This window comes from Piliocolobus tephrosceles, chromosome 12, assembly GCF_002776525.5.
Source record: "Piliocolobus tephrosceles isolate RC106 chromosome 12, ASM277652v3, whole genome shotgun sequence".
NCBI classification, from domain to species: Eukaryota; Metazoa; Chordata; class Mammalia; order Primates; family Cercopithecidae; genus Piliocolobus; species Piliocolobus tephrosceles.
In genome coordinates, this window is record NC_045445.1 from 35,657,305 (window position 1) to 35,683,590 (window position 26,286).

Here is a 26,286-nt window from a genome sequence, read left to right on the forward strand (position 1 = left end):
GCAAAATTTTTAAAGAACTTAGCCACGACTCCAATTAGGAGATGAACAAACATATTTTTTAGAGAGTGACCATTAAGTGCTTAGGAACTAGAAAAAAACAGATAAATAAAGCACTCTTACTCACCAACTCCCAGGATAGGGGTATAGCCTTGTTACACAAACCCATTGTCCATCCACGACCAACTTTTACTCTTTTCCTCTCCTTGTCTTTTAATAGCTGAACTAGTGTACTGTTAGAACAAGACTGAGACTAAAGATAGCCTAACATTTTGGAGATCAGAAGCCCGTGACATATGTCTAATTATTAATGTTTTGAATAGTTTGGAAATTCCTATTAATCCATTACATCACTCAGGTTCTTCATCTCAGAGAAAGCTAATTATAATAAAAAGCTTAGGTTTGAGTGACACGTAATTTACACATGTAACAAACCTGCACATGTACCCCCTGAACTTAAAAGTTAGAAGAAAAGGCCGGGCGCGGTGGCTCAAGCCTGTAATCCCAGCACTTTGGGAGGCCGAGACGGGTGGAGCACAAGGTCAGGAGATCGAGACCATCCTGGCTAAAACAGTGAAACCCTGTCTCTACTAAAAAATACAAAAAACTAGCCGGGCGAGGTGGCGGGCGTCTGTAGTCCCAGCTACTAGGGAGGCTGAGGCAGGAGAATGGCGTAAACCCAGGAGGCGGAGCTTGCAGTGAGCTGAGATCCGGCCACTGCACTCCAGCCTGGGTGACAGAGCGAGACTCCATCAAAAAAAAAAAAAAGAAGAAGAAGAAAAAAAAGATACAAAATGTGTGGTTTTTTAAAATGTGGGTTCTTATTATGATGACCTATCTAGTTTCTGTTTCTCTCTCTCTCTCTCTTTCTGACGGAGTCTTGCTCTGTTGCCCAGGCTGGAGTGCAGTGGCGTGATCTCTGCTCACCGCGAGCTCTGCCTCCCAGGTTCACGCCATTCTCCTGCCTCAGCCTCCTGGGTAGCTGGGACTACAGGCGCCCGCCACCATGCCCGGCTAATATTTTGTATTTTTAGTAGAGATGGTGTTTCACCGTGTTAGCCAGGATGGTCTTGATCTCCTGACCTCGTGATCCGCCTGCCTCAGCCTCCTAAAGGCTGGGATTACAGGCATGAGCCACTGCACCCGGTCTCTAGTAAGAAACTAAATTAGAGTCACCTCTAGGTCTAGGATGATGTGTTGTTGGTCAAGGTTCCAAGGACATTACTACCACTGATGCTTTCTGTTTCACTTTTGAAAATATGTAATATTTTGATAGGCAGCCAAATCATATAAATACAGTAACAATAACAATCCCATCTATATACATGATGCCATAGGTGACAACTGGTTACTAGGAAAATTTACATGGAATTTCTTATTTTCTCTATGGTTTTTCACCGTAGTGATAAACTAACACTACCAAGGGTGACTTAATCACATTTCACAGTATGTTCAAAGCCTATCAAAACAACAACTTCCAGGGGAAATTGGACTCAAGCTTAACTGCAAAACAATCAGTATAGCAGAAATGTATTCTTTGGTGTGAATTAATTTGTAGAGGACAAATCACTTCAAGAAATAATTAAACTATATACACTTTAATGCCTAATACATGTAGTGTTTAAAAAACAGATATACCTAGCTTTCTCTATTCGAGCCCACCCTGTTCTCTACAGCTTGCTACCTTTAGTCTGAAAGTTGGAAAAATAAATCTAGTGAACTTGTGCCATGACATGGCAAACTCACTGGTCACAGGACACAAAATTATCTTTCACATTTCTTTTTTTTTCCCCCCTTGGCCATCCAACGAGTCTTATCTAGTCCTTCCACATAATGTCTCTCTCTGGGACTCGTCCTTTCTTCTCCATTCTTGCCATATCCCTCACATCTAGAGGTTTATTGAATTTAGTTCATTGCAATATCTATGTAACTGGTTTCCTAATTTCCATCTCTCTCTACCTCAAATACATCTGGCAGCAATATGAAAGATTACATTTCCAAAAATAACATTTAATTAAGTAATCTGTTTAAAAACCTTGGCTAGCTCTCCCATGCCTATTGAGTAAACTCCAAATACCATTAGCCTGGTATTCAACACCTTCCAAAATCTCCGTCCAAATGTATTTTCCTTCCTTCCTTCCTTCCCTTCCTTCCTTCCTTCCTTCCCTCCCTCCCTCCCTTCCCCCTTCCCTTCCCTCCCTCTCTTTCTTCTCTCTCTCTCTTTCTTCTTCTTCTTTTTTTTTTGGTGGTTGTTGTTGTTGACAGAATCTCGCTCTGCTGCCCAGGCTGGAGTGCAATGGCATGATCTAGGCTCACTGCAACCTTCGCCTCCCGGGTTCAAGCGATTCTTGTGCCTCAACCTCCCAAGTAGCTGGGATTACTGGTGTGTACCACCATGCCTGGCTAACTTTTGTTTTGTATTGTTAGTAGAGATGGTGTTTTACCATGTTGGCCAAGCTGGTCTTGAACTCCTGGGCTCAAGTGATCTGCCTGTCTCAGCCTCCCAAAGTGCTGGGATTACAGGCATGAGCCACCATGCACAGCCTGTATTTTCTAGATTTATCATCTACCACCTCTTGGACAAAACTGGTCTCCTTACCATCCCCTGAACCTCCACAAAATCTTTTTGCACCTTTGCTTATGGTGTTCCTCCTGCCTAGAATTCCCCTCTCCCTCTTTGGAAACCTGTTCAAAGGTTAACTTTTCTTCACTAAACCCTCCCCGAACATTTACAATTCACAGCGATCTCTCCTTCTTTGAATGTGATTGAGTTATGAATGCTGTCATTCATTTGGCAATACTCATATATGACTTTTCCTGTCTTACATTGTTAATTCTTATACTATTTAATTTTGTGTGTCTTGCCTTCTCAACTAGACTGCAAGATCCTTAGGAATACGGGCCATTTATTACATTAAAAAATCTACCCACAGTGCATATTGCTGTGCTGGGGGCTGTGACAGGGACTAGTTACAGACAGAAGGGTGCTGGAGTCTCCTCAAGATGCCAAACTCTCAGATTGCAGCATTTACTAGAGGTGATGATTCCTCACACATACATACCAAATACAATCACTTTAAAGGTGAAACTAACTCTACAGGTTACTCTAAGATATTAAGGAATTATAAACTGCCTCAGAAATACTTGTGAGTCCCCTATTAAAATACAAAATTAACTTTTAATAAATAAGTTCATGCTCTCCTGAAAGCTTAAAAATGACATATAAAGAAAAAATGGGCTGGATGTGGTGGCTCACACCTGAAATCCCAGCACTTTTAGAGGCTGAGGCGGGCGGATCACAAGGTCAGGAGTTCGAGATCAGCCTGACCAGCATAGTGAAACCCTGTCTCTACTAAAAATACAAAAATTAGCTGGGTATGGTGGCACATACCTGTAATCCCAGCTACTCAGGAGACTGAGGCAGGAGAATCGCTTGAACCTGGGAGGTGGAGGTTGCAGTGAGCCGAGATCACGCCATTGCATTCCGGCCTGGGCATTGCAGCGAGACTCCATCTCAAAAAAAAAAAAAAAAAAAAAAAGGAAAGAAAGAAAAAATGGTCCCCCCAAAAAAGTAAAAAGAAAAATGGCCAGGCCAGGAGCATAATCTCTAGGATTTACTTGATCAAAAAGTGCTCAAAAAGCCAAGGCCCCGTGGAATCCATTTATATTTCGGTGACTGTTTTTTTTATCTGTAAAATAGGCTAAACCACATAAGGAAAATAAGTGTAAGCCAGGCATGGTGGCTCATGCCTGTAATCCTAGCACTTTGGGAGGCCGAGGCAGGCAGATCACTTGAGGTCAGGAGTTCGAGACCAGCCTGGCCAATATGGTGAAACCCCGTCTCTACTAAAAATATAAAAGTTAGCCAGGCGTGCTGGTGCACACCTGTAGTCCCAGCTACTTGGGAGGCAGAGGCAGGAGAATCGCTTGAACCCAGGAAGTGGAGGTTGCAGTGAGCTGAGATTATGCCATTGCATTCCAGCCTGGGCATTGCAGCCAGACTCCATCTCAAAAAAAGAAAAAAAAGAAGTCTATAATCTGAAGTTCCCAAAGAAGGCAGCCCAAATTATATGAATTCTTCAAGCTAAAAACGTCATTCATATCTTGGTTTCTCCTGAATTATTCAGGCAATCTGAGATTTCTTCATAGATAGAAATATAATCCCAAGCTAGTATGCCAAATCTGTGGTGGTTTTGTACATTGACCCAAGACATGCTGCAACCATTAAGTTCTAATCAAAATGTTTATTAATTTTATAACTGAAGAAAATAATCATTACAAATTCCTACCTCAGACTGCTGTCAAAGCTTTGAAGTTCTGTGGGATGTACTGACTGCAATCTCAGGAATGTTTTGTTTAGCTTTGTAGATGGTCCCAGATGATAAAGCTTTGGCAACAAATGCTGCTTGCCCTGTATAAATCCCTTGCATGTCTTGTATGTAGAAGGGGGACCTACAAGATTACCTGGCATCAGATCATAACATATATATATGTTATCTCAAGCTTACTATTATATGTATGTTATATATATGGAGTCTCACTCTGTTGCCCAGACTGGAGTGCAGTGGCGCAATCTCGGCTCACTGCAACCTCCACCTCCTGGGTTCATGAGATTCTCCTGCCTCAGCCTCCTCAGTAACTGGGATTACAGGCATGCAACACCATGCCCGGCTAATTTTTGTATTTTTAGTAGAGACGGGGTTTCACCATGTTGGTCAGGCTCGTCTTGAACTCCTGACCTCATGATCCGCCTGCCTCAGACTCCCAGAGTGTTGGGATTACAGGCGTGAGCCACCGCGCCCAGCCTAAGCTTGGTATATTTATAAGTATATCCTTTCCTTTTGAAATTTTCCTGTTAAATAATACTTTTGGTTCCTTTAGCCCAGCCTTGACTACTAATTGGCAAGGATTCAAATGATCTTCCCAATTTTAAATGTCCATGTATTATGGAAATGTTATCAATTTTCTTCTCCTCCTACCAAGGATTACTATGATAATGAATTGAGCTTCTTGTCAAGAAAAATGCTAAGTTCAAAGTATTATTTCTTTCACTTCTAATTACAAATAAGTTTTACCTTTTATTGTATTCCATTATACAATTTTACATAGTACCATTATTATTTTAAGCAATAATTAAGCAAATTGTACTACTGTTTTTGAGCTCTACTTTTCAGCATATAGATTTACCTAAAAAAGTACAAACCAAGCACAGTGGTGCAATTTTCCAGGCACTTTCAAGTTGCTTATTTACAAATATGTAAGCACCCTGTTGGAACACATGAAAATTTTGGTGTCGAGAAGAAACACTCCATGTATATCAAATCTTTAAATTTTAACACTTGCACAGCTCCAAATATTCCTGAGAAAGGTCAGTCTCATTGTCATGTACATCTGCATTTCCTCACACTTCAGCGTATCTTGGGGAACCATAACCTCGGTCACTCGATGTACCACTAATTGCACAAAATACATGTAATGTGTTGCTCATCCAGGGAGAATGCATCGTGTCTTCTTGTAATATCTAAAACAAAAGAAATCAGCATGGTTATCATGAAGCCATTGCCAAAAAAAGAATGTGTATATGAAATTGCAGGCATATTTCAATTTATCACTGACACTTAGTTATTGAAAAAGACAGAAAGCAGAGAGAGCAAAGAATAACATTACCGACTTAAGTCTTCACAGCTGTATTACAAAGGCAGCATATCAAAAAAGCAGAAAATACCTAGTTACTCATTAAGAAAAACAAAGACTGTAAAATGCAAAATTCAACAAAAAGCGAGGTAACACAATCTTTAAAATATTTTTTAACAGATGGTCACGACAAGAGCTCTAAACGGTAGACTCTGATATGAGTTTATGAACGATCTAACACAGTGGTTCTCAGAATCATCTATGGGACTTTTGAAACATGCAGATACCCATGCTCCTTGCCTGGAGACTTGAAAATAATAGCAAATGAAGGTAAAAGTCTTAAGCGCACATTTCTAAAGACACACTATAATTGTATAAGCTAATTGATATAGAAGATTTTTCTTGGAAAGGAAGAACTTTATAAATATAAAATTTAAAGATTGTATTCCAATAAGTATATAAACATAGATATTCATATTAGTTTAAATATTTTTTAAATGATCCATTTTGTGTAATCCAAAGAAAAGGCAACAGAAATCTTGTACTTAAAGTAGATTGTGTTGTAACAATAATCCATTGTTTGAGGTGCTTGCAGTTGTCTTAAAAATTAAAGTATTTCGGTTTTTTTTTTTTCCTAAAAAAAAAAAAAAATAAAGTAGATTGAGGTAAAAAAACGGTCAATACATTATATCCAGTCTCTTTACCATAAAGTCCTAACTTAGGTCTCAAGCTTTCAATACTTGGTTCTCAAGTTAGTTGTGACACTTCAGTATTAAGCCCACAGACTGATCTATAGTGGCAGTATTGAGACATATCATTTGTGTTCCTACAAATCATAAGGCTTAAATAAAATTTATAATAGAGAAATTTCCTCTTACAAAAATATTAACTCGTGACACTAATCTGAAAGCATACTAGAATGTTAAGAGATGAATAATTGATTATCTATGCTGGTCAAATGTGACAGGCAAGGAGGGTACTTATTGCTAAGAAATTACAAAACATACTCAACAGATGCTACAATGACCATCCCCAACTCTAAGAAAACTGCAATTTATAGCTTTATGACAATATAAATCCTTTTAAAAATCAAAAGCAGCCAGGCGCAGTGGCTCACGCCTGTAATCCCACCACTTTTGGAGGCCGAGGCAGGTGGATCACAAGGTCAGGAGATCGAGACCATCCTGGCTAACATGGTGAAACCCCATCTCTACTAAAAATACAAAAAATTAGCCAGGCGTGGTGGCACGTGTCTGTAGTCCCAGCTACTCGGAAGGCTGAGGCAGAAGAATCACTTGAATCCAGGAGGCGGAGGTTGCAGTGAGCTGACATTGCGCCACTGCCTCCAGCCTGGGCGACAGAGTGAGACTCTGTCTCAAAAAAAAAAAAAAAAAAAAAAAAAAAAAAATCAAAAGGTTGAATTTTTTGAAAGGACTATATACTCTGGTATTCTGTAACAGATTACATTGAAAGGGGACAAGAAATATCCAGTCGTGTCTTTTTGTCAAGTAATCGTTTATGGAGCTCAAGAGAGTATTTCAAATTTCAGTACACATTAACACTTGTCTTTTTTTGTTCAGTATTAATATATGCCTCAAAGTGTATGACTACAAGGTGGCTCTCTTTTATATGAAACTCAATTCACTATAAAGTCAACATTTGCCAAAAGTAAGGCACACCCAAGTATGGTTCATAATGACAGGATGGCTTGCATAAATATAAGCCAATAGAAACTAAGAGTTTTCTTGGTTAGCTATCAATACATAATATTAAGAATCTAAACTATTGGTCTCTATATCTAAGAGAAATAGCCATGTTTTATAGGAATAACTGATACAGACAAGTGGGATTTGAAAAATCCATGCTTCAAAAGGAAAACAAAATTTTATAAAATGGCCACTCAGAATATTTTGATCACAGTAATAACAGTAAACTGAATAATTTGTTTTCAATTTGAATAATTTAGAGTTCAACACTAGGTCATGCAGCTGCATGCAAATGAAATAACTGTAATCTAGTAGATATTCACTTAAAATAGCATGTGCAATTGTCTTACATCTTTTGTGAAGGAGGAATTTTTGCTGCTTTTTCTATGCATTATGAGGAATAGAAACTCATCAACTAGATAGTTTCTAAAAACAAACTACGTAGTCTATTTGATAATGGTATACCTCAGTTCAACCTCTGGCTTCTAATGACACTGGAGCACAAAAAACAACGTGGTTTCTTACTGATAATCGCATCACTAACCATTTTAGATAATTGTTGCAAATTTTATTTGTATTGTATCACTTACATTATTAAAGATAATATGGAAAAAATTTAAAATATAGACTTTAAGGTTATGCATTTTGAACCATTATATTTTGCTAAGCAACAATTTCGGGACCCGCAGATCATGTTTTCAGTTTCAGTCACCCTAATACTTGCCTGCTCATGGATAATGTCAGATAATTCTTTTACCATGTCTCTGAAATTTGACTTTAGCCCTTCATGGTACTCAACTTGATCTTCTTTAATTAGCCGCTCATTTAGTTCAAGTGCAATGCTGCATGCTTGTATAAATTTCCTATGGATGAATATCAAAGATAAAGGTTTTGTTATTTATTCTTAGGAAGTCTCACTGACAATCCACTTGATAACTCAGTTTAGCCATGGCTTGCCTAGAAAGAAGATCAGAATCCTCTATTTTCTCACTGTGCATTTATTTCTTAATGTCTCTTCCTAAATCGGAAATGCCTTCTTTCCTTTCCACCTTTGCCTTATGGTTTCGTTTCTTATCTCTTTCAAGACTTGGCTCAAAACACATACCCTCTGGAAAGCCTACTTGCTCAATCATTTACTTGGCATTCTATCAGCTAAAGTTGTGCTGACATTAATTTGCACCTGTAGATAATGAGTCATTCATTCAAAAAGAATTTATTTTGAGCTTACTATGTGGCTAGTACAGTGCTGGGTGGTACAGGTATGAAGGATCTTCCCTGGGCTGCTAAGGAGAACAGAGAGTTGATGACCTATCATAAAAGTATTTTTCCATTATTTCACGTGTTTATGTTTAATGTCCACAATTAGAGTGTAGGTCTTAGGGGACAAAGTACTTCACTGTCCATTTGTTTTATATCCCTGTCATAGCAACTAATAGTCTTTTGCATGTACCAGGCATTAATAAATACTGGTGAATGAATGACTACTAGTTACTCTGCACCCTGGAACAGCTGATAACACACAGACAGGAAAAGTAAACAAAATAAGTCGGGAGCAAATGAGTGGATAGGTTATCATCTTTCTCCTTAGTCCATATTACTCAACTGTTCTTCTTCTTCTGAATGAAAATTTTTATATATTAAAGATATTTCTCTAATGTAAGAGCATTCATATATGCCTTAGCTTACAGAGCCACTCACTGAAGACAAGATATTGCATGCCCTAGTTTGGCAGTGTCCAAGTGGAAGTAAGGACAGGGGACTGGAGTAAGCATATGCAATCTTTCCTGCCCCACTTCTATTCCTACCCCAAATGGTCTGAAATGCTGTAACAGGAGGTCAACTGGGTGAAGAAGGAAAGCATATAAGGAACATAGGCTTGTGTTTGTGTCACTTAAAATATCCAAAGCAATATAGTAAACTGGCAGATTTAATCTCCTGGGTCACTAGGGTATTGTTAATGTCCTGCAGGATGAAACAGATCACACATTTTCTCATTACTTAAAGTGCCATTAGGAGGTCACTTAGATATTGTAAAAGATCACAGAGAATGTCCCTTTTTGGAGGGGTATCATTTGGTCAATACTTAGCTGTTTTTTAAAAGAAGAAAATAGAGAAAAAGAATACGGGTCTAACCTGAAAACTATAAACCACTTACCTAAACATGTCTTTCAACTCACTCACTTTCTTAGGTGGATACTTGCTAGCTTGGCTGTCATTTAAGAAAGCTCTTGCATATGCTAATGGACCAGCATTGACCTACATTACAATAGAAGAAAAATTAGAGTGTTTCCAGAATGCAATAATCAAAGAAGTTTTGGCATTTCTCTTTTTTATTAAAAATTCCAAAATAGACACGAAATCCATATCTGAGAAATATATGCTTATTACAAGTTTATTTCGAAAAACCATTAACTAAAGAAAATAATCTACAAAGACGATAGTCTAGTAAGTGAGTGATTTCTGATATGTACATACAGGGCTTTGCTACAGTCATCAGACTTACATTAAAGTCCTCTGACATAACACAAAACTTTTAAAAATTCAATGTAATATCTTCATTAAGTGAATAAAAAATAATGTACAGGTTTTTGCACTCAGTGAGTGCCCAACACACAATTACAATTAATGCTTGCTCTGTGCCCTTATAAAAGCAAAAGAAACATCAAGAAACATTTAACACATGTTGGACGACCAGCGTACCTGCACAGAAACACAGCCTTGCAATTTAAGTTGGAGCTGAATCATGTCCACGTCAGCAGAGGAGCAAAGCTTTTGCAGCTCTGCAGTTTTGTCTTTGATTTCATCAGTGGCAACATCAATTGGTTTTAAATTAATCTGCTGTTCACAGTTAATAGGAATCCTCTTCTTCACGTAGGGAAACGAGTTTGAAGCTATTAAAATGTTAAGATTGATTTACTGTCTTTAGAAAATCATTTGTTCAAATAGCCAAATTAAAGAAAAAAACTCTATTGTGCTTAACTCTCCCCATGTTTATCTAGCAGATGACTGAGGGTCCCATATAGTACTTCAGGATTCAGAGGGAAATTCTCTTTATGAGACACCTCTGGGCAATCATAGATGACATATGGAAAAATGATGGTTTATCACATGGACGTGCTTGTGCTAACTTGTAACTGAACAGCAGAACAAATAATAATTAAAATTTCAGTTATATGTTCCAGCTGGCCAGCTGCTACTCGTGTATACTGAAAAAGACCAAGACAAATAAGAAGTTAACATGTAAAACTGTACTTACTTGTCAAGATTGTACGGCGTTTGCACTGTTCTTCTATACAGCCCTGTTTTTTGCCTGATAAAGTGTAAGGGGCCTCAAAAACAAATCTGCTGATGTTATGATTTCTTTCAAACTCGGTCTTCCTTTCTGTGAGTTCTTTGTCATCAAAGTAAGGCTTCACGTAAGTAACTTGTATATGAGCATATTTTGGATCAAGCTCTTTGGCATTTACCTATAAAATAAGAAAAGTTTTTTTTTTTTTAATTTTCTTTTAAAATCCTATTCAATGGAAGGGAAAAGGAGATAAGGTAACCTACTAACTTCTTTGAGACCAAGTGAGGAACACTGCCATTATAATTGTGTTTCCAATAAAGGGGGTCTTCATTCTTTTCAAAAATCACTTACTTCTGATTATAAAGAAGTTACAGAAATCTATTTGGAGACTACAGAAACATATGAAGAAATTAAAAATTACTGTAATTGGCTGGGCACGGTGGCTCATGCCTGTAATCCCAGCATTTTAAGAGGCCGAGGCAGGCGGATCACTTGAGGTCAGGAGTTTGAGACCAGCCTGGCCAACACGGTGAAACCTTGTCTTTACTAAAAACACAAAAATTAGCTGGGCAGGGTGGCATGCGCCTGTAGTCCTAGCTACTGAGGAGGCTGAGGCAGGAGGATCACTTGAGCTTGGGAGGCGGAGGTTGCAGTGAGCCGAGATTGCGCCACCGCACTCCAGTCTGGGCGACAAAGTGAGACTCCATCTCAAAAAATAATAATAATAATAAAAAATTTTTAAAAAACTGTAATATTACTACCCAGCAATGACCATTATTCACATGTTTATATATTTCCTTCTAATCTTTCTTCTATGCATATGTATTCAGAAAATTGAGGTCATACTAAACATTGTTTTGATTGTGCATTATGTGAATTACACCTCAATAAAAACACAGGTATCATAGCTTATTTATTTATTTATTTTGAGATGGAGTCTTGCTCTGTTGCCCAGGCTCAAGTGCAGTGGTGTGATCATGTCTCACTGCAGCCTCAGCCTCCTGGGCTCAAGTGATCCTCCCACTTCAGTTTCCCATGTAGCTGGGACCACAGACATGCACTACCACACCTGGCTAATTTTTAAATTTTTTTTTGTAGAGGCCGTGTTGCTGAGGCTAGCTTGGAACTCCTGGGCTCAAGTGATACTCCTACCTCAGCCTCCTAGTGTTGAGATTATAGGCATGAGCCACCATGTCTGGCCAACAGTTTGCACTATAGTCACTGACATTACTTTTAATGGTTGTATGGATAAACGTGACTTATTGGACCATTCTCTCATTAGTGGAGACAGGCTGTTTTCTAACTTTTTGCTATTGTAAATAAAGTTCTGACGAACATCCTTGTATTTAAAACTGTGTGCACTTTTTTCTGATATTTTCCTTAGTATAAATTCCTAGAAAAGAAATTGCTTAGTTAAAAGATTTACATGGGGCCAGGTGTAGTGGTTCATGCCTGTAGTCCCAGGGCTTGGGAGGCCAAGACAGGAGGACTGCTTGAGCGCAGGAGATTGAGACCAGCCTGGGCAACATAGCAAGATCCTGTCTCTAAGAAACATAAAAAAGTTAGCTGTGGTATGGTGGCAACACACCTGTAGTCCCACCTATTCAGGAAGCTAAGACAGGAGGATTGTCTGAACCCAGGAGTTTGAGACCAGCCTAGGCAACCTAGTGAGACCCCATCGCTACAAAAAAAAAAAAAAAAAGGAATCACAAGAAACAAAAATTAGCCAGGTGTGGTGGTACACACCTGTAGTCCCAGCTACTCAAGAGGCTGAGGTGGGAGGATCGCTTGAGCCCAGGAGGTCAAGGCTGCTGTGAGCTGTGATCCTGCCAGAGCACTCCAGCCTGGGCGACAGAGCCAGACCCTGTCTTGAAAAAAATTAAAAGCGGCAAGGCACAGTGGCTCAGGCCTGTAATCCCAGAACTTTGGGAGGCTGAGGCAGGTGGATCACTTGAGGTTAGGAGTTTGAGACCATCCTGGCCAACGTGGTGAAACCCCATCTCTACTAAAAATACAAAAATTAGCCAGGTGTGGTGGTGGGTGCCTGTAATTCCAGCTATTAGGGAGGCTGAGGCGGGAGAATTGCTTAAACCCAGGAGGCAGAGGTTGCAGTGAGCCAAGATGGCACCAATGCACTCCAGCCTGGGCAACAGGGTGAGACCCTGTCTTGAAAAAAAATAAAAAGAAAAAGAAAAGAAAAAAATATGTATCTTGATAGGTTCATATGGACACTTACAAATCTCTCGTGCTTTTCAATGCCTAGGTGGTTATATCCATTATACGGGTAAGACCACCATTTCTTCAGCCATATGGACGGTTAGACTGCTTCCAGGTTTTTGCTATATAAATTTTGTGGCAGTGAACAACTTTCAACATATATATTTATATGTGTATATCTATAAGATAAAATGTTAAATGTGAAACTGCTGGGTCCAAGGACACATACATTTAAAATATTGGAAGACATCGCCAAACTCCTCTTCAAATTGCTTTTGCCCTTAAGCAGATTTTGTTCTTTGGCAAGGGAAAAGAGTATTTTAAATTTTTACTTTCGCACATTGAGAAAACAATAAATATATTTTAAAAGCAGGAACTGCTTATTATGCCTGTTGCCTATAGGGAACTACTAAAATATGATACATAACAAACATCAGGGGTCCAGCCACCTGTTGTGGTTTGTCACTAGCATTCTTTGGCCCAGTTTTCAGAGGCAGAATAAGGTAGAAAACTGCATGTTGCACAGAAAGTCTGACTTTTCGTTACCTTTTCATTTATACAGTAATCAATACTGTGGGAACAAGTCTAACACTATCTGGCTGCAAGGGGAGAAAATCTTCTGTTGTTTCAATTCAATGAAACAACACAAAATAGTGAAACTCATAAGAAGTAGAGAGTGTTTGCCATATATTACGTTTGAAACTACCACCAAATCTTTTTTTTTGTTGTTGTTAGTTCGTGTCTTTTATTAACTCATACAGTTACTTGTCTTCTGGCTTGTTGAAGCAACAAGTCAGACAACATTTCCCACAATAATGTCTGTCAAAGTGGCTTGCCATAAACACCCCAGCACCACATTCATCAGACGGGCACTCTCGACGAAGGTGACTAATTTTGCCATTCTCATCCACCTTATAATATTTCAGGACAGCTAGCTTAACCTTCTTTCTCTTGTGCTTATTCTTCTTGGGAGTGGTGTAAGACTTCTTCTTCCTTTTCTTAGCACCACCACGAAGTCTCAACACAAGATGAAGAGTAGACTCCTTTTGAATATTGTAGTCAGACAAAGTACGTCCATCTTCCAGTTGCTTGCTGGCAAAGATCAGTCTTTGCTGATCAGGAGGATCCTTCCTTATCCTGGATCTTGGCCTTTACATTTTCTATCATATCCGAGGGTTCAACCTCGAGGGTGATGGTCTTCCCCGTAAGGGTTCTCACGAAAATCTGCATTTTGGTGGCGGCTCCACCACAGATGGCGGATCGAAAAGCTAAATCTATTTTTTTTTTTTTCACAGAGCAGAAATAAACATTTATTTCAACCATGGGAATCTCTTTGGGGAATTTAGATCCTGTGGCTATTCTGTTTTGTGACACAACACAAGTTTTACTCTATCTATTCTTTTTAAAATAAAACCTGTATTCCATGGTACATAACGAAGTGGCTCTTCTTGATTTAAATCACATTCTTTTTTTTTAATTTTTTTTTATTTTTATTATACTTTAAGTTCTAGGGTACATGTGCATAACGTGCAGGTTTGTTACATATGTATACTTGTGCCATGTTGGTGTGCTGCACCCATCAACTCGTCAGCACCCATCAATTCATCATTTATATCAGGTATAACTCCCAATGCAATCCCTCCCCCCTCCCCCCTCCCCATGATAGGCCCCAGTGTGTGATGTTCCCCTTCCCGAGTCCAAGTGAGCTCATTGTTCAGTTCCCACCTATGAGTGAGAACATGCGGTGTTTGGTTTTCTCTTCTTGTGATAGTTTGCTAAGAATGATGGTTTCCAGCTGCATCCATGTCCCTACAAAGGACGCAAACTCATCCTTTTTTATGGCTGCATAATATTCCATGGTGTATATGTGCCACATTTTCTTAATCCAGTCTGTCACTGATGGACATTTGGGTTGACTCCAAGTCTTTGCTATTGTGAATGGTGCCGCAATAAACATACGTGTGCATGTGTCTTTGTAGTAGAATAATTTATAATCCTTTGGGTATATACCCAGTAGTGGGATGGCTGGGTCATATGGTACATCTAGTTCTAGATCCTTGAGGAATCGCCATACTGTTTTCCATAATGGTTGAACTAGTTTACAATCCCACCAACAGTGTAAAAGTGTTCCTATTTCTCCACATCCTCTCCAACACCTGTTGTTTCCTGATTTTTTAATGATTGCCATTCTAACTGGTGTGAGATGGTATCTCATTGTGGTTTTGATTTGCATTTCTCTGATGGCGAGTGATGATGAGCATTTTTTCATGTGTCTGTTGGCTGTATGAATGTCTTCTTTTGAGAAATGTCTGTTCACATCCTTTCCCCACTTTTGGATGGGGTTGTTTGTTTTTTTCTTGTATATTTGTTTGAGTTCTTTGTAGATTCTGGAAATTAGCCCTTTGTCAGATGAGTAGATTGCAAAAATTTTCTCCCATTCTGTAGGTTGCCTGTTCACTCTGATGGTAGTTTCTTTTGCTGTGCAGAAGCTCTTTAGTTTAATTAGATCCCATTTGTCAATTTTGGCTTTTGCTGCCGTTGCTTTTGGTGTTTTAGACATGAAGTCCTTGCCCATGCCTATGTCCTGAATGGTACTACCTAGATTTTCTTCTAGGGTTTTTATGGTAAAATGTCTTAGGTTTATGTTTAAGATAAAGTCATCTCCAAGAGATATATGTAAGTCTACTAAGTGAAGAGATTGTTTTCATGGTAGACAATGAAGTGTCTTTACAATAGCCATGGGCTTTTTCACTATGGTAATGCTTCCTGCTAGCTTTTAAGTGTTCTGCATAGCACTGTGCATATCAGAGTCACTCAGTAAATATTGCTGTGGATCCAAATCTTGAACTTTGTATGTCCTTCCTACCCTTAAAAATCAGCTCTAAGTCTGGGCACACCCAAGGCAACTAAGGACAGTCAGGCATTCCTACAGTGCTTCCCCCAAATCCTGTCTATAGGGAACTATGCATTTCCTAGGAAAGGGCCTCTCTTGCTATGATGTAAGTCTTCTCACTATGCCTTGGCAGGGCCCAGTGGGATGGATAACTTTTAGAGCAAAGCTCAAGGATCTCTCCTAAACCTATTTCATTGCAAATGTTAACTACAGTCACTATTACTGAACTAAGGACATCTTAAAATAAAATGTGTGCTCCAAGAGGATTTTAATCATGATGTAATGGAGAATCATGATGTACAACAGCATTTACGATAATATCTAACCCTTTAGTGAGCACGTTAGCTTGTTATTATTAGCGAATGCTTTTTATGTACCAGGAAAGGGATTATACTTTCCCTATATTAACTCATCTAATCCATACAACAACCTCATGAGGAAAATACTACTATTATTATCTCCACTTTATTACTAAGAACGATGAAGCACAGAGAGTTAAGTACCTTCCCCATGGTCACACAGCTAGTGAGTGGCAGAGAGTAGAGATTTGAAACGTGTTATCTCTGACTCCAAAACCCCTGTTTTTTCTTTTATTATCTGGAAAGCTCTGTTTTCATGCTTCTCTACCAGTTAAAAAAGGAAAAAGTCAGGAGCAATGTACAATGCCTGGAACTAGCAAATAATGATTTCAAAATGTAGGGTATGTGTTACCTTGTCTGAATCCTGAATTATTTTGACATTCTCCGTGCCAAACTTTTCACCATAAAGTTTAACAAGTCTCAAGGAAATTTCTGAGAGGCCAGTGAGCTTTGGTTCTTTATAGATGTACTCCTTTCCATCTTCTTCTTCAAAAAAAGACTATTATAAAGTTAAACAAATAATAACTTATAAATAATATGAGCAAACACAACATTTAAAGAAAATCTATTAAATAGCTAGTAATAATATATTTGAAATATTTTGAATAATATTACTAAAAGTCCCACGCATGTATTTACCCTTTGAACTTCAAATACATGAGAATTTTCAAATTCCTGATAATGTTCAAATTTATAATCATATAAACATATGGTCTGAGGAAGATTTCCAAACTAGGTTTTTTCCTTCCCTGTACCTGTTTTTTATTTAAAAGTTTTGACTACTATATATTTAATTTAAAAAGCTTAACAGAAAATGAAACTGACAGAAATCAAAACCTTCTCTGTTGTATTCCGACCTGAAGGATTTAGATATGAGAACCAAAGTGAACTTTATACATATAAAAGAGGCTCTCTGCTGTTGTAATAGGCAGTCTATCTGGACAGAATCCTAGCTGCTACAGTAAACTAGTAATTCAAAGGTGAATGTTTAAAAAGGAAAACGTTATGAACTCAAGTACACTTACTTGGCCATAAAAGGCAACTCTGAAGAAAGTGCCTAAAAGTCTCTTTTTTGTGTGCATAACTTCCAGAATTTTTGTGTAAGCTCCATGAAGAGTTCTATAAACTTGAGTAAGTTTCTGAAAAATAAAAATATACAAATCAGCTTTGTTTTTTTGTTTAATTACTAAATGTCTTCAAGATGAATGCACAAGAATAAAAAGCACCGGTATATTCTTTTCAAAATGGTCTTGGTGGGGTCATTGCTACTCATCTCCCTTTGTAACAATTAGACAGTCCTCAACAACTTTAGGTCTAAGGGTAGAACTTAAAATGGTAAAATAACACTGTATTTCTTTTTAAAAGAAATTTCTTCTAAAAAAAAAAAAGGTGGGGGAGCTACATGTGCAGAACGTGCAAGTTTGTTACATAGATATATGTGTGCCATGGTGGTTTCCTGCACCTATTGGCCCGTCCTCTAAGTTCCCTCTCCTCACCCCCCACCCCCTACCCCACAACAAGCCCTGTGTGTGTTGTTGCCCTCTCTGTGTCCATGTGTTCTCACTGTTCAACTCCCACTTATGAGTGAGAACATGCGGTATGTGGTTTTCTGTTCCTCAATAACATTGTACTTTTTAACATCATGCTTCATTTTATTCACATCTCAACGGACATTTTTAATTTTGAAATATTGTATTATCAACTACTATTTTCTAGGGTCTCAATATTTTTAACCGAAAGGGCAGCCAAATGCTTTGCTTGAGCCCTCAGGTAGAGAGACATGAGAATAAACAATCCACGTATTTAAAGAGAGAAAATAAAATGCAAATATAACAATAAGTAATGGTGTAAGCTGCAGTGAGGGCTGCTTTTATGCACGTTCACAGATATTTCCAAAGGATATGTTTTTCTGCACTTCCAGAAAAAGAGAGCACATTGTGTAAAGAGCATTATCAAAAATGTGAAAGATGACCTACAGAATGGAAAAAAATATATGCAAATCACAGATCTGATAAGGGTTTAGTACCCAGAATATTTAAGGACTTCTTACCACTCAACAACAAAATATATGCAAACCAATTTTAAAAATGGGCAAAGGATCTGAATAGACATTGCTCCAAAGAAGATGTACAAGCAGCCAAGGACATGAAAAATCACTCAATCTCACTGTCATTAAGGAAATGCAAACCAAGACAATGAGGTGCCACTTCACATGCACTAGGATGGATTTTACAAAACAAAATAAAATGAACAGAAAATAACAAATGTTGGTGAGGATATCAAGTAGTAGGAATCCTAGTACACTGATGATTGAAACGTAAAATGGTACGGCCACTGTGGAAAACAGCTTCGTGGGTGTCAAAAAGTTAAACATAGAATTACCAAATGATCCAGCAATTCTACTCCCTAGTATATATTCAAGAGAAATGAAATTATATATCCACACAGAAACTTGTATGTGAATGTTTACAACAGCACTATTCATAATAGACAAAAGGTGAAACAACCCAAATGCCCATCAATGGATGAATGGATAAACAATCTGCAGTGTATCCATACAATGGAATCTTACTCAGCCATAAAAAAGAATGAAGTTCTGATATATGCTACAACTGATATATGAACCTCTAAATATTATACTAACAGGCCAGGTGCGGTGGATCACGCCTGTAATCCCAGCACTTTGGAAGGCTGAGACAGGTGGATCACTTGAGGTCAGGAGTTTGAGACCAGCCTGGACAACATGGTGAAACCCCATCTCTCTTAAAAATACAAAAATTAGCCAGGAGTGGTGGTGTGCGCCTCATAGCTTGGGAGGCTGAGGTGTCAGGATCACTTGAACCCAGGAGGCAGAGGTTGCAGTGACTGAGATCACGCCACTGTACTCCAACGTGGGTGACAGAGTGAGACTGTGTCTCAATTTAAAAAAAAAATTTGCTAACTGAAAGAAGCCAGACATAAAAGGTCACATATTATATTACAGGTTGAGTATCCCTTATCTGAAATGCTTTGGGCCAGAAGTGTTTGAGATTTTGAAATATTTGCATTGGACTTACCAACTGAACACGTCTAATCTGAAAATCTGATATCCAAAATGTTCCAGTGAGTATTTCCACTGAGCATCATGACCATGCTCAAACAGTTTCAGATTTGGGAGCATTTATGATTTCGAATTTTCAGATTAGGGAGGCTCAATCTGTATTCCTTTTAAATGACATATCCAGAATAAGCAAAGCCAGAAAGCAGGTTAGTGGTTATTGGAAAATGGGAGTGGGGTGGGGAGTAATTACTTAATAGGTATGGAGTGTTTTTCTGGGGAGTTTTAAAACTAGAAAGAGGTGGTGGGTGCACAACACTGTGAATATATTAAATGCCACTGACTTCTATACTTTAAAATGGCTAATTGTATGTTATATAAATGTCACCTCAATAAAAAAGGAAGAACACACAAGCTTCTTTCTCTAAAATTCTTCCCATATTATGTTTTACAATTGAGCTCAATTGGAGGGAAATCTTCCTTACCTTGGCTGCTATCTCTGATAGTTTTCAGCTCATTCCATAGAGATACACTGGAAAAGTATGCATCAGTGTTCTATTTTTTGGTTTTGTTTTGAGATTGGATCTTGTTCTTTAGCCAAGGCTGGCATGCAGTGCCTCAATCATAGCTCACTGCAGCCTCAATCTCCTGGACTCAAGCATTTGTCCTACCTCAGCCTCCCAAATGGCCGGGATCACAGGCGTGCACTACCACACTCCAGCTACATCAGTCCTAAACACAATTACTTCATCTATACAGAGTGCTAGGGGATTTATACAGACCCTTTCACCCCTCCAAGGAAATAGGAGTAGTTCCCCTATAGAAAACATAATTTTCTTTAATGTGTAGAGAAGATATATTTTTCTTTCTTCCCTATTGGTTGGCTAAGTAGCAAAAGGCTCCCTGGGTTTCTAACAGCCAGAACTTCCTTCATCCTAAGAGTCGGAAAATGGGGACTTTATTTTGAAATTACTACAAAGGTTCTTCAGATGTAATGCTTTGATAGGAGGGGTAATGGCAAATCTAGTTTTGTCTCATAGGCTATTCTTTGCCATCTGTATGACCTATACTTAACTTCAGCTTATTACTATATTCACTTGAATTCTACTATGAGTTTTCAGGCATGCCCCATTTACACCAAACGTATGGCAGAGAGAGAGGAAGACCTAGAATCTGGGAAGAAAAAGTGAGTTTGATCAGAGCCAGTTTGGAGGAGAGACAAAAACACTGCTCAGATTATATTAAATCTATGTGTGTTCACTCTTAGAAACTACGTCAACAAGGAAAGGCCTAACTGCTTTATTTAATAAATTGCCTTGCTTTTTAAAAATGGCTTGAATCCTAAATCATCCCTTCCCAGTACAGCAGCGATAGAAATTATGATATGGACTAAGAGACTTGAACATTTAAAAAATCATGTTTAGTGCTGGTAGCAATTGTTGCTCATGATACTACTATACTTTATTAACTATACTTTATCAATAGTTTATCTGACAAGTCAAAATTTTAAAATTCTCATAATAGGGCTATTACTAGTGTATTATTACCCACCCCACTGTCATCTGCCAGCACCTTTAGTTTCTCCACTGAATTATAAAGAATACAATCATGTCTATGCCTCTTTCCTGGGTAACATGGAAATTTGACAGCTTTTTAAAGTGAAGGTTTAGTGAAAACAACAGATTATTTTGTGCTCTGAAAGAGGGAAGGTTGCTAGATGAAAATATTTTCAGGCCCATCACAGTGGCTCATGCTTGTAATCCCAGCACTTTGAGAGGCTAAGGCGGGAGGATCACTTGAGGTCAAGAGTTCGAGACAAGCCTGGCCAACGTGGTGAAACCCCATCTCTAATAGTAATAACAAAGATAGCGGGGCATGGTGGTGCATGCCTGTAATCCCAGCTACGTGGAAGGCTAAGGCAGGAGAATTGCTTGAACTCGGGAGGTAGAGGTTGCAGTGAGCCAAGACTGTGCCACTGCACTCCAGCCTGGGCAACAGAGTGAGACTCCATCTCAAAAAAAAAAAAAAAAATTTTTTTTTTTTTTCAGAACCACTGGTCTAATTTAAATCTCCATTTCTATTTTGGATCTTTTAGCTTAATTTCATTTGGAAAACATAAATGAATATAAGGTAGGACTTCTTAAGTTTCACTTTATTTTCTTTTCATAAGCAGGACCAGAGGAAGTTTTACGTTGTTTTTAATTGACACATAATAATTGTACATATTTATGAGGTACAATTTATGGGGGGAATGTTATTTCCATACATGCCAACATTGTGTAATGATCAAAACAGGGTAATTAGTAAATTATCATCTCAAACATTTATCATTCCTTTGTGGTGAAAACATCAAAAAATCTTAGGATTTAATAGCCTTTTTAGGGATTGTTACTTTGAAATTGGATGTCAAAATGATAGACTATCTATATTCTATGATAAAATACAAAAGTCATAATCTAATGAACCTTATATTCTTCAGAGGACACTGAGTAGAATAATAGTAACAGAACTATATTACTGTTTTCCCTAAAACCAAAATAAAATACATAAGTCAATGATAAAAATGTTCAAATTGCCTACCTCAAACTCACGACGTTTCTCATAAATTGGAATGATCAACTTGGAAATCTCAGAAATTATTTCGTAACGTTCTGCCTTCCATAAGCCATCTACACATTGTTCTAGCAACTCCAGCAAGACTTCCTGCATTAAGAGAAAAATCCAATTAGGAATTAAAAATAGTTTTAGAGTTTTGGACAAATAAATTTTGAAGCATTTCAAGTTGGTAGAAAACAAACAGATGGTACTAAATTCAATGAGATGCACAAAAGGAACATATTTGTGTGACAATATTTTATGAATCAAATATTTAAAATATTTAAAGTTAAAAACATTCTTAAAAATATAAAATTGATGTTAACAATAGTAAACTATGATTATTTTGTTTATTCACATAATGAAGATGTTAACTACAGTTGCAAATGTTAACACATAGACAAAGAATATTTTTAAAAAGGGAATATATAGTTTATTCCAAATTGAGGATGTCTGAATGTCTAACATCCATTATTTTTTATATTAAAACAATATTTACCTATATCAGTCTTAAGAAAAATTGACAACATTTTCAAATACTGTGTTGGTGATTTAGGTGTTTATTAAAATGATTCGATGTTTTAAATTTTTTTTTAGTTTTTATTTTTGTGGGTTGGTATTAAAATGATTCAGTTTTGATAAAGAACACTTCCCAACTGATGGTTCTAAAATTACTGAGAACGATAGGAGAACGGCTCAAGATAGAGATCACCAGCCCTGCCAGAATAACAGTTGCTATAAAACTCTTTTGTGAACCATCATCTCATGTTCTCAACCATGAAAACATGAAGCCAATTACTGATGCTACCCATAAGTCATAACAGCCTGTTTCTATCTTAAAGAGATGCACTTCAGACCTATAGAACTGATCGCTAAAACAGCTCTTCCCGTATGTCCTTTAGAAAATCGAATTCATCATCTAGCTCTTATACTTGTGTTTCCTATCTTGCCAGTGGCAATACCCTATAGAACCTTAGGTAGCAAACTAAGCGCAGTTTTGACTTGATCATCTGTTATGGGCTGAATTGTGTCCCCCAAAAAGGTAAGTTGAAGTTGTAACCCCAAGTACTTCAGAATGTGACCTTATTTGAAAACAGAGTCATTGCAGATATGATCATTGAAGCAATACCGGCGTAGGGTGGGCCCCAACCCAGTATGACTGGTATCTTTACATGAAGACAGAGACACACAGGGCGAACACCACGCGACTACAGAGGCAGAGACTGGAGTGATGCAGCCACAAGTCAAGGGAAGTCAAGGAACAACTCTTACCACCAGAAGACAAGGAAGGTTTCTACCCAGAGTTTCAGAGGGAGCATGGCCCTGACAATTTGACTGCATATTTCTAGACTCTAGAACTGTGAGACAATAAATTTCTCTTGTTCTAAGCCACCTAATTTGTGGTACTTTGATGTTACAGTCTTAATGCTACAGCCTGAATGTTTGTGTTTACTCAAGAATTCATATGTTAAAATCCTAACCCCCAAGGTGATGGTGTATTAGGAGGTGGAGACTTTGGGAGATGACTAAGTCATGAGGGCAGAGCCCTCATGAATGGGATTAGTACCCTAATAAAAAGAACCCCACATAGTTAGCTCACCCCCTTCCACCACATAAGGGTGCAGTGCGAAGATACCATGTATGAATTAGGAAGTGGATCCTCACCAGACACCAAGTCGGCTAACACCTTTATTTTCACCCACTCAGCTTCCAGTATGGTGAAAAATACATTTCTGTTGTTTATAACCTACCCAGTCTCTGGTATTTTGTTATAGAAGCCCAAATAGGCTGAGATATCTACAGAACTATTACACTCTCTTTCTTTACTCATTCTCTAATGAGTTCATTACCAAGTCCTGCCAGTTTTACTTCCTAAATATTTCTCAAATCTGACCCTTTCTCTCCATTTCTCTTATTGCTAAGGTGCAAAATTTCCCTATTTTTTTCTTAATTTATCTTCCTGCCTCCAGTCTTGGCCCTTTCAAATACATCTTCCACATATCTGTCATAGGGTTCTGATTAAAATGCAAACCTGAGCGTGTCACTCTCCCTTTCTTAAAATCTGGCAATGGCTCCGCATCACTCACAGAACAACGGACACGCTCCTTCATGTGGCACCCAAAGCTTGCAATGATGTGGCTGATGCTTCCACAATCTCATCATTCATCATACCAAACTTTGTATTTATAACAACAGTGGACTAAGTAGTTTCCCTGAATCACAATGGTGTGTCTTAGCTTTATGTCTTTGTTCAGGCTGTGCCTTCCTCCCTTTAATCCCTTCTACTTGGTCAATCTCTTCAAAACACTTTAGGTATCACCTTTTCCAGGATCCTTCTCCTTATCAATACAGGGTAGGCAAGACACTACACATCTTTTTTTCTATTTCACTAAGTTTTTGGTAAGGATTTATCACTATATTTGTACATTATTTACATATTATCTACATATCTGACTTTTCCAATAGGCTATGATTCTTTGAGAGTAGGGATAATATTTTACTTATATTGGCTTTTCCAGTAATTATTTTAGTGTCACTGGATAGTATATGTGAAATAAATGTTGCTACTTGAATAAAATATCTATATATTAATGTCTGCTAGCCAAATTAAAATTTCCAGCAATTTTGGGACAAACATTGGGGGAATTAAAAATAAGGTACACACTTAGTATGAATTATCCCAGGAATGTAAAGTTAGGTTACAATTAGAAAAAAAATGTAATATACAACCACATAAACTGAATAAAAGAGAAAAATCATATCTCTTTCAATAGATGCAGGAAAAAAGCATTTACAACACTTAACATCCATTCATGATATTTAAAAAGAACTCAAGAACCAAAGAACAGAAGAGATCTTCCTCAATCTGATAAAAGGCATTTACTAAAAATCTAAAGGCTAGACATGTTTCTCCTAAGATTGAGAACAAGTTAGAATGTCTGCTCCCACCACTTATATCCAACATTCTGCTGAAGGTTCTAGCCAGTACAGTAAGACAAGAGAAAGAGAAAAGGCATACAGGATTAGAAAAAGTCAAATTGTTCTGTGCATACGGCATAATTGTGTATGTAGAAATCCTAAAAAACATACAAACTACGGAAACTAATAAGCAGACTTAGTAAGGCTGCAGGACATAAGAGCAACATACAAAATCAATTGTATTTCTATATACTAGCAACAACATATTAAAAAATGAAAATGTAACAGCAAACAATATTATTTACAATAGCATCAAAACATCACATATCTACCAATAAATCTAACCCAAGACTTCTACCCTAACAACTACAAAATATTATTGGCAGTTAAAGATAACCCAAATAAACGTTCATTGATTGAGAAATTCAATATTGTTAAACTCTCCATTCTCAGGCTATTTTGAGGAAATAGCAAAGATGATTCTAAAGATTATATGGAAATTCAAAGGATGTAGAATAGCCAAAACAACTTTGAAAAAGAATAAAGCTGGAGGGCTAACACTACCTGATTTCAAGACTTAAGTCATAGTAATCAAGTGTGATACTGGCATCAAGATGGGCCATGGAAGAGAACCAAGAATCCAGAAATAGCCCACACAAATATGAAGAACCGAACTTTTGACCAAGGTGCCAAAGTAAATTCAATGTGACAAAAGGAAAGTCTTGTTTTTCCCCAAATGGTATGTACCACCTAACTGTCCAGAAAAAAAAAAAGCTTTGACCTCTATCTCATTCCATGCTCACAAATGAACTTTAAATATATTACAGACCTAAACAAAACTCGGAAACAAAGTTTCTAGGAGAAAACACAGGACAACACTATCAGGATCTTGAGGTAGGCAAAGATTTTGGGACCAGATACAAAAATAACAAATTATTATAAAATAATAAACTGGATTTCATCAATTACAACCAAATCAAAATTTTCTGCTCAACCACAGACTCAATTAAGAAAGTGAATGGACAAGTCAGAAGCTGGTAGATAAATATACAACACATGCATCTTGACAAAGGATTTATATCCAGGAAAGAACTCCCACAAAACAACAATAAAAAGTAGGCAATGTGATTTCTAAAATGGATAAAAGACGAACATTTCACAAAAGAAAATATAAAAGAGGCCAAGGAACACCTGAAAAAGTGGTAGACATCATCGGTTATTAGGGAAATACAAATAAAAGCCACAATGAGATGTTGATTCAGATCTAATATTAATAGAATGGCTAAAATTTAAAAAGATTAGCAATATCAGATGCTAGGGAGGATGTGGGGCAACTAGAACTCTCATCTACTACTGGCAAACAGTATAAAATGGTCCAACCACTTTGAGAAGCTCTTTGGAAATTTCTTAAAAATTAAATATATATCTTCCCTAGGATTCAGCAATGCCACTCCTAGATATTTACCCAAGAGAAAAAAAGCATATGTCAACAATAAGTCATAGACAGGAATGTTTAAAGTAGACTTATTCATAACAACCTGAAACTGGAAACAATTCAAAATCCCATTAACTGAATGGATTTAAAATTTGTATATAAAGAAAATGGAAAAGGACAAACTTTTGATATACCCAACAATATG

The 26,286-nt window shown here is 37.6% G+C and overlaps 1 protein-coding gene and 1 pseudogene across 3 annotated transcripts in view; both read right to left on the minus strand.

Annotated features, from left to right (window-relative positions):
• Positions 1-5,049: 5,049 nt before the first annotated feature.
• Positions 5,050-26,286, minus strand: part of DOCK11 (dedicator of cytokinesis 11) — a 192,744-nt gene continuing 171,507 nt past the window's right edge. The window contains exons 46-53 of one of the 2 annotated variants that reach the window (XM_026451858.1): positions 21,713-21,835; positions 17,121-17,234; positions 16,448-16,594; positions 10,594-10,804; positions 10,038-10,228; positions 9,493-9,593; positions 8,062-8,200; positions 5,050-5,518 (exon numbers count right to left, since the gene is read on the minus strand). In XM_026451858.1, coding sequence (XP_026307643.1) covers positions 5,399-5,518; positions 8,062-8,200; positions 9,493-9,593; positions 10,038-10,228; positions 10,594-10,804; positions 16,448-16,594; positions 17,121-17,234; positions 21,713-21,835 — 1,146 coding nt within the window. In that variant the 3' untranslated portion in view covers positions 5,050-5,398. The remainder of the gene's footprint in view (positions 5,519-8,061; positions 8,201-9,492; positions 9,594-10,037; positions 10,229-10,593; positions 10,805-16,447; positions 16,595-17,120; positions 17,235-21,712; positions 21,836-26,286) is intronic. The other variant, XM_026451857.1, reaches the window with a different exon arrangement.
• Positions 13,537-14,355, minus strand: LOC111531462 (annotated as a pseudogene). The gene has a single exon (XR_002728295.3). The product of XR_002728295.3 is annotated as a ubiquitin-40S ribosomal protein S27a pseudogene (transcript).